The sequence below is a fragment of the Myotis lucifugus genome, unplaced genomic scaffold (genome assembly GCF_000147115.1).
Source record: "Myotis lucifugus unplaced genomic scaffold, Myoluc2.0 scaffold_3243, whole genome shotgun sequence".
Taxonomy (NCBI): domain Eukaryota; kingdom Metazoa; phylum Chordata; class Mammalia; order Chiroptera; family Vespertilionidae; genus Myotis; species Myotis lucifugus.
In genome coordinates, this window is record NW_005874291.1 from 1 (window position 1) to 9,843 (window position 9,843).

Below are 9,843 nucleotides of genomic sequence, written 5' to 3' on the forward strand. Positions count from 1 at the left end.
GTTTCTGCCTTTCTGTCCTATGTATCCATGCTTCTGACCCCATCTTGTTCATCACTTTATTTGTTAATTAGACTCTACATATTAGTGAGATCATATGGTATTTGTCTTTCTCTGACTTGCTTATTTTGTTAGCACAATACTCTACAGGTCCACCTATGCTGTTGCAAAGGGTAAGAGTTCCTTCTTTTATACAGCCATGTAGTATTCCATTGTGTAAATGTACCACAGCTTTTTTATAGACTCAACTGCTGATGGGCACGTGGGCTGTTTTCAGATCTTAACAAATGTGAATAGTGTTGCTATGAACATAGGGGTGCATATATTCTTTCTGATTGGTGTTTTGGGATTCTTAGGATATATTTCCAGAAGAGGGATCACTGGGTCGAAAGGCAATTCCATTTTAATTTTTTGAGGAAACTCCACACTATTGTTCGTAGTGGCTGCACCAGTTTGCATTCCCAGCAACAGTGCCCTAGGGTTTGCTTGTCTCCACATCCTTGCCGGCAGTGTGGTTTGTTGATTTATTGATATGAACCATTCTGGCAGGTGTATGTTGATATTCATTTATAAGAAGGAACTTATCCTTATTCCATACTCATTTTCTTATGTATTCATTTATATCATTACGGATACATGATTATTATTCTCTGAGTTATTATCCATTACTAATCTTATTTATTTTGAAGCTTTCAGTGTCTTCATTGCTTACAAGGATTCTAAATGATGTCAAAGAAGCCAACTAGAAAATATGTATAAAAGCAGCATCAGGAAAAAACCTAGAAACTAAGAAACAAAAGGAAAGTTTACCCACAGGTGGTGGGTCATGAGTGGGGTCGAAAGAATGGGGAAAGGGAACAGTATAGGTGTTCATATATAACCTATAAATTGTAATCTATTTATATGTTTTAAAACCCATGAGTTTGAATTGATAGCTCCAATTCTAGTTTGACACCACAGAGACCTTTCCAGCCTCTCCTTTTCCATGTACAGAGCTCCTTTCCCCGAGAGTGAGAGTCACTCCCTTTTCCTCCGTGTTTATTTAATTGTCGAGTCTTTGGATATATGGCGAGCTGTTACAGAATCTTGAACACATACCACAGTTAATGGCACTCCAAAGCTTAAAACTTTGTGTAGAGGTGTGTGTTTTTTAGTTGTGAGAGTATATAGACAAAATTCTGGTTTCAAGAATTGCTTAGGTTACTTATTTTATTTTCCCCTTTAGACTAATTATGATGTTAATTCGAATATAATTTCAGTTCATTTGTATTGTTTTAATCTATTTTGCTTTATTCACCACCTCTCCTATTTATTTTCTTAGTGGCAAAATACAGCATAGTCAAAACTAAACAAATAATTCTACTCATCTCCCCATCTCTTCTACCCCACCTCCTGTAGGTAAACAAAGATTCTAAATGATCTCAGAGAAGCCAACTGGAGAATACATATCAGTTTCTGATTAATTCTTCCTGTGCTTCTTTCTGTTCAGATGGGCAGACACATGTATATTTCATTCCTCTTCATTTTTACATAAAAAGAAGCATGCTATAAATGTTCTTTTATACATCGCTTTTTTTCATTTAGCAATATATTCTAATATTTCTCCATGTTGGTTCATAGATATCTTTGTTCTTATTTTTCTCACAGTTGAAAAATATTCGGTTGATATTTTATAGAGTTTTTTTTATGAGTCATAAAATGAGATTGGTGATATGTGTCCCAAATGCCACTGAATTAAATACCTCAAATGGCTAAAAAGAAAGTAAGAAGTGATCTCTGCATACAGCACAGAAAAGAATAATAAAACAATAGTAATGATGTATGATTAATAAGGTAATAGAGAGATAATTGAATTTTAAAATATGTATTTAATTAAAGTAGAAGACGACAAGAGAGAATATATGTAAAACAGATGTATCAAATAAAAAACAGAGTAATATGGAAAATATAAATTCAAATGTATTATGATTACATTAGATGAAAATAGACAAAATTCTCCAGAAATATAAGAATAGTTGCTTTGCATAAAATGAGCAAAAGCCAGCATTACATTTTTAACAATGCACACCTCACAGCAGAACAAAGAAAAGTTTAAAATGATAGAAAAGAAATACCATTTAATCACTTACCACAAGAAAGCTGCATCTTGACCAGCTATACTATACTAGTACCTATATCTCTACCTATATCTATAGCTGTATATCTATCTATATCTATAGATATAAAGTATCAGTACTAATATCGGAAGTAAATGAGGTATTAAGGTAGGACCTATTATTAGAAAAGTTTTCCTAATTATAGATGGAAGTGATATGATCTTAAATGCATTTTTTAAAAGTCTCTTTCTCTCTTTTTCTAACAGCCTGGCTTTGTAGCACATAACAGTTTTCATACTGTAATTATTCTTATCATGGCTGATTGCAGTCAGACAAAAATGATGTCAATGATTGTGAATTAGGAAGAGATGAACACAAGCAGCTTGAAGCCAACAAAAGTCAGCATAAAAAAATCAGGTTATAAAAAAAGAAAGATTACCAGGAGAAAATCATGATGCTAAATAAGTGGCTCTTCAATAACATGAAATTTTTAAAAATGCATAAGCAAAAAATGAATTATCACAAAACAGAAAGAGAAAAAAACCACAATTACGATTGTGCAACATGTTTTGCATAGGATTTTGCATATTCTATATAATAAAAGCCCAGGAACCGAATGGCAGAATGACCAGAACAACCAGTCGACCAGTCACTATGATGCACGCTGACCACCAGGGGGCAGATGCTCAATGCAGGAGCTGCCCCCTGGTGGTCAGTGTGCTCCCACAGTGGGAGCGCCGCTTGGCTGACCGGGATGAGAGGTGCTTCCACAGCGGAGCAGCTGCTCAGAGGGCAGGTCCACAGTCGCTCAGCTGACCAGGATGAGCAGCACTCCCACAGTGGCCAATCCCCGCAGGCCACGCCCCCACCAGTGCACGAATCCATGCACGGGACCTGTAGTCTATATATAAAAGCCTAAGTGACCATTACGACCAGACAACCTGCCAGTAGCTATGATGCGCACTGACCACCAGGGGGCAGAGGCTCACTGCAGAAGCTGCCCACTGGTGGTCACTGCGCTCCCACAGCTGGCCAACCTCCCACGGTCCCTGCCCCCAGCCAGCCAGCCCCCATCAGGATTGGGCAAGACGGCCCCGATTGGCCCTGATCGCTGGTCAGGCCGAGGGGCCCCACCCATGCATGAATTCGTGCACTGGGCCTCTAGTATATAATAAGAGATGATGAACAAGCAAAACCTATCAATTAGGAATAAAAAATTACTAAGTCCTAGAAGAAAATGTGACCTAGTGCACATATAACAACACTTATACATGACAAGAACTGGATATTCTATGAAAGTTATATGGAGGTGTTGGCCATACAGTAATTTTAGGAGATATATCTCCCTGTGCTCCTGACTGCAACCAGAGGATTTAGTGATTGCATCTTAAAGAACTTAACCCTATTGACACACATCTCTAAGGCCTGTTTTATATCTCTGTTCCTCAGGCTGTAGATGAAGGGGTTCAGCATGGGGGTAACTACTGTATACATGACTGAAGCAATTATGTCTTTGGAATCCCATGATGAGGAGGAAAAGTAAACACCTGCCACTGTCCCGTAGTATAAAGACACCACAGAGAGATGGGAGCCACAGGTAGAAAAGGCTTTAAAGAGTCTCTTAGTGGAGGGCACCCTCAGGATGATGGTCCCTATATGGATATATGAGCCCACAATAATACCAAAAGGCAGAAAGAAAAGCATTCCACCCTCAGTGAATATGACCAGCTTATTCAGGGAGGTGTCTGGACAGCTCAGCTTCAGAAGTGCAGTGAGGTCACAGAAGAAGTGGGTGATGGTATGGTCTGCACAGAAGGACAGTTGGGCCAATAGGAAGGTGTGTAACAGGGAACTGCCACAGGAGAGAATCCAGGAGCCAGCCTCCAGCAGTACACACAGCCCCTCCCTCATGATGGTGGTGTAGCGCAGAGGGTGACAGATGGCCACGTACCTGTCATATGCCATCACAGCCAGAAGAAAATTGTGAATACCTGCAAAATGTATGAAAAAATACAACTGAGAAATGCATCCCACATAGGAGATGGATTGTTGCTGAGTCTGCATGTTCATGAGCATCTTAGGGACAGTGACAGAGGAGAGAGAAATGTCAGAGAAGGCCAAGTGGCTGAGGAAGAAGTACATGGGCGTGTGCAGGCGAGAGTCCAGCCTGATGAGCAGGATGATGAGCAGGTTGCCCAGCACCGTGGTCAGGTACATGCCCAGGAACAGGGTGAAGAACACGCCCTGCAGCCCTGGCGGGATGGGGAGCCCCAGGAGGAGGAACTGGGACACGCTGCTCTGGTTCTCAGGCCTCATGTTCCTCTTGGGTCTGCTGGGGATGAAAGGACAGTGTAAAAAGGTAAAATACTTCCAAAGTGTGATTATGGGCACCACTGTAGGGTCTTCTACTTTCTCCTGGAGAAAAATACTATCCTTGCATACACATAATCAGCTAGAGCTGCCATAGCAAGCAACATACCCTCAATGCCCAACATTGTTTTTTTTTCAATGAAACTAGAGCAAATTCATTCTTCTTAATTTTTTAATTAGACAGGTTCCTGGCACTGTGCTACTAAATGGAAATGCATGAATAAATGGGACACACAGGACCTCTTTCCTCAGCCCCCTGACCCACTGGGGACCCCTGACAGAGGACTGAGTAAACATGAAGCTCTGCAGCCAGATTCCTTGTGCTGCAAGTCTGGCCCCACCACTTTCTGGGTGGATGAGTTGAAGGGGTGATTGTCTTCGCCTCATGTTGTGCCACAGTAGGTGGTGATACCAATGTCACACATTCCTAGAGGATTCCAATTCGAGACACATTAATATCTAGGAACAGTGTCTTGTATAAAATAAACACAAAATTATACCCATTATTTTTATCTGAGCTCTCACCCTCTCGAGAGGCATTTCGGAGCGCATATCCTGTCATTGGGTAAATCTTCCGGTGAAACAAGTCTAAATGCACATCCATCTATTTGCCGAGAAATAAACTTACCTCAGTGCATCTATCTCCATCTATACCGGGTGCTTCATGCTGGCTCAGAAATGAGGATCCATAGGCAGGAAATACCTGAGACCTGAGATCTGGCAGGTGAGACTGGGGACCCTGAAGGATGGGAAGTGTCCATTAGGATTCAGTTACCTGACTAACCATCACTATTTCTAGTACCAATCTTCACATTTATAACAATTGACAGTTAGTGAACACTCTGTCAAACCAATACATTTCTGCATTATTGCCTCATTAAATTTTAAGTAGTCCCAGAAGATAGCTGTTATAAAACTTCATCATGTGAACTATCATGATCACACAGTTAGTAACTGCTGTAGTCTCAATTCTCTCATGTTTCTTAGGTTTATTGGAATCTCTGTTCCTATAACGCTCTGTTTATCCCTTTCTTTAATTAGACAAAAGAGCCAGGACCTTCAGCAATATGATCTCAGGATTTGAGGGAGTCCTTTTGCTCAGACAGCGGTCATATTCCTACAGCCCAGTAGTTTGCAAATGATTTTCATGTACTTCCGGTTTCATTCCATCCACCAATGTTTGTTCTGTGTCTGCGAAGTAGGGAAGACAGAGATTTTTGTTCTATTACTCACTACTAACAGGAGTAGTGAAATGGCTTACACAATTTCACATAGATACTGCCCAGCAGGACCTGGTCTCAAAGGTAGACTTTCTGATCATCTTTTCACTGAGAAGAGAATTCACCCATTTCTTCCTGTGGGAGGTAGAAAGGTTAAGCTAAAGTTGAATGTCAAAATACCCATACTTTTAGGAGAAGAACTTGGCATTAATATGGTTGTGTGTGTGCGTAACAAGGTTAAGTAATCCCAGTAAGTAACTAGGATCTCAAACATCTCCTAGAAGAGACCCATTTCAAGGAAAGGGAACAGTATAGAAACAGTACCTTGATTCTGTCAGCACCATGAGTGAAAGATGTGGCTGGGAGACACTTAGTAATAGAGAGGAGAAGCGGCTACCTGGAGGTCCAGGGGAGTCTTTGGATGGGCCAAATTTTCCTGTCAGTGTACCAGGTATTGTCTCCTAGCATTCAGGAAATGGAGAGTCAGGTGTCATGGCCTCTACAGGCTACAATTTACTAAGTGCTTACAATGTGCTAGAACTTAAGCACCTTACAGACCAAATTCCAGTGATTGTCATTATTCCCATTTGACAGTGGAGGCTGCTGAGCATCTATGACCACAGAGCTATTAAGTTGAGTGTAGACGTATGTGACCTCAGATATGAGCATTTAGTTTCTAAACTATGTAACAAAGTTGAAGAAGAAGTTCAAAAACATTGGGCTTCGGGGATGCTCCTATATTATTCAAATCACTAAAAAATGGCCCCCAACAGATCTTCAAAATGGGCTTCTTTTTAAGCTGCCTGTGTGGGTTCTAATCTGTAGCTATGGTGAGTCCAAATGTATGAAAGTAAGATGGGGTTTTTTTGTTTGTTTTTATTTGGCCTTTTTCAGTATCTTGGTTTTAAGTCTCCATCCTATGTATCTTCTGTGTGAAGGAAGTCAAGGTGTGGGTTTGTTACACACAAGAGCACTCACACACTGTCACAGCCACAGCCTTGCCAAAGGGAGACTTACAGACTTCCCTGGCTTACACTCAAGCTAAGTAAATACAGCCAGAGTGTGAGTCAGTGTCACACAAATCTATGCAAAACTCACACAAAACACACTCACACGTGTACAGCACAGTTGCACACACATAACTCTCAAGCATCCTCCACCACACACATTGCAGTCACAGGCAGTCACACATTCAAATCACAAGTGATGCACAAGGTCTTCCATGCAGCACACAGGCAACAAAACACAAGGAAAATAAGACACACATCGCTGAGGAAACTTTCCGCCTTCTCTGACTTATACATGTCCTCGGTGGAGGCATTCAGTGTGTGAGTAAGTGACACACATACACAAAGTCATACCACACACACACACACACACACACACACACACACACACACACACACACGACTATGGAGATTTCTGGTTCCCTTCTAATCTATACCAGGGCTGTGAGTTCTGATACCTTGTGCTTTGTCCTGTCTCCCGAATCCTCAGTTTCTGTGCAGGAGACCCAGGATGAAAGGAAAGGGGAATAAACCTTTATGGCCCTAGGACCTTTACAGACTCTCATGTTTGTTCACCAGCTTCAAAACAACAGGCAGAATATCCCCTGTTAGTAGCAGAAAGAGACCCCAGAGGGAGACAGCCCCAAGTCCCTGAGTAGAGCAGCAGTCAATTGAGATAACTGCCCAACTTCCTCCAGGCCCCTTGGGATGGAACATGTTTAGGGGCCAGAGGAGCTGAGCTGTACCTGGAGTCCCAGGAGAAAGGGTTCTTAATGTCAGTCATATCTCGGGCCTCTGGTCAAGTCTCTGGATGGGAAGCAGGAGGTTCCCAGTTGCCCGTGGACTCTGCATCACAATTTTAGCTCCTCTGCACAGAAGTGAATGGCCCAGGCAGTGTACGGGCTTCAGAAAGCTGGCAAAACACTACACAGACCTCTGTTCCAACACAAAGCCCCTTCAAATGTACTGGTCTCCCCATCCTCTGTGGGGTCCTATAGGGTAGGGTCTGTGCCTTGTTCAGGGGCAATGGGATTGAGTCTGTAGGCTCTGGGAAAAAGACTCTGGGCTCCGTCCCCTTACTAAGAGAGCATGTCTGAGAGATTGAGCAAAGATCTCTGAGACCTGGGTCCTTCAAAGTGGAAATAATAATAATAATAATACTCTTCAGGAGAGTTTGAGGGATGATTAAATGAGCACATAATGGAAGGTTAATAAATGTTTAGAATTATTGTCAATGTCTGTGTAACACTAAGTATCAGCTATGGCTGAAATAGGCACTGGGTAATGGTGAGAGAATTCATTTGTTCATTCATTGACACGTTCTCTTAAATAATTACTAAGGTTCTCACAAAAGTAAGATATATACTCTGGAGACACAGCAGTGAATAAAACAAACAGAAATTCCTCTTGGAGAGCACACATTCAAGCAGGGGGAGCAGAAAACAAATTTTAATTAAAAATATGGTCAGAAAATGGCAAAAGGTGCTGGGGTACAACAAAAATCAGGGTTGCAACTAGGAACAATCTCAAATGTCCATCAATAGATGAATGGGTGAAAAAGCTGTGGTACATCTAAACAATGAAATACTACTTGCCAATAAAAAGCATGATCTAATGAGCTCAAAGAATGTACCATGTATTGATACATATTAAACATAGATGAATCTCAAAATGCTTATGCTGGGTGAAAGAAGACAGCAATAAAAGAATATATTCTGTATGACCCATTTAGATAAGCTTCTAGAAGGTGCAAACTAGTTGATGTGACAGAAACAGATCAGTGGTTCCCCTGGGGGACAGAGGTGAGGAGCAAAGAGGCAGCAGGAGGTAGGCTTGGGGAAACTTCGTGGTCCTGACAGCTTGTAGTCATAGCTTAATGGGTGTATACATATGTCAAAACTATCCAAATTGTATACTTTCAATATATTAAACTTATTATATGTCACTTAAACCTCAAAAAATCTTGGTGTTTTTATTTTTTTCAATGTATCTATTAGTTGGAAGCATTACACATGTCTCCTTTGTATTTTTTCACATTGACCCCCTCCGTCCCACAACCCTCCTTCCATGCCTTCACCACACTATTGTCTGTGTCCATGGGCTATGCATATATGCATATAAGATCCCTGGTTAATCACTTCCCACCCCCGCTCCCCCGCCTTCCCTCTAAGATTTGTCAGTCTGTTCCATGCTTCTATGTCTCTGGATCTATTTTGTTCATCAGTTTTTCTTGTTCATTAGATTCAACATATGAATGAGATCATGTTATACTTACTTTCCTTTTTCTCATTTTTTAAATTTAAAAATTAAATTATAGTTTACGTACAATATTATTTTGTATTAGTTTCACATGTACGGCGTAGTGGTTAGACAATCATGTACTTTCCAAAGTGTTCATCCTGATATTTCCAGTACCTACTGGGCAACACACAGTTATTACAATATTATTGACTATGTTCCTTATGCTGTAATTTATATCTTCATGAGTATTTTATAACTTCTTTTTATTTTTTAAAATGTATCTTTATTGTTGAAAGTATTCCAGATGTCCCCTTTTTCCCCATTGACCCCCCTCCGCCCCGCTGCCACCCCCTCCCCATGCCTTCACTGCTCTATTGTCTGTGTCCATGGTTATGCATATATGCATATAAGTTCTTTGGTTAATCTCTCCCTGTCCCCCCCACCCCCTTTTCTCTGAAATACGTCAGTCCATTGCATGCTGGGTCTCTTTTGTTCATCAGTTTATTTTGTTCATTAGATTCCAGGTATAAGTGAGATCATGTGTTACTTGTCTTTCTCTGACTGGCATAACACTCTCCAAGTCCCTCCATACTGTCTCAAAGGTTAAGATACCCTTCTTTTTACAACTGTATAGTATTTCATTCTGCAAATGCACCACTGTATTTTTTTTATCAATTTACATACTGATGGCCATTTGAGTTGTTTCCAGATCTTAGCTATTGTAAATAATGCTGCTATGACCATGAGGGTGCATATATTGTTTCTGGTTGGTGTTTCAGACTTCTTAGGGTATATTCTGAGAAGTGGGATCATGGGGTCAAATGACAGTTCCATCTTTTACTTTTGGAGGAAACTTTAACTCTTTTCCATAGTGGTTGTACCAGTCTACATTCCCACTAACAGTGTACTAGG

General features: G+C 40.9%; 1 protein-coding gene across 1 annotated transcript in view; it reads right to left on the reverse strand.

The window, feature by feature from the left end:
- Window positions 1–3,507: 3,507 nt before the first annotated feature.
- The window catches only part of LOC102423477 (olfactory receptor 1J4), a gene marked incomplete at its 3' end in the record, with an annotated part of 12,679 nt that continues 6,343 nt past the window's right edge, over window positions 3,508–9,843 (reverse strand). Inside the window, exon 2 of the mRNA XM_006108713.3 lies at window positions 3,508–4,413. Coding sequence (XP_006108775.3) covers window positions 3,508–4,413 — 906 coding nt within the window. The remainder of the gene's footprint in view (window positions 4,414–9,843) is intronic.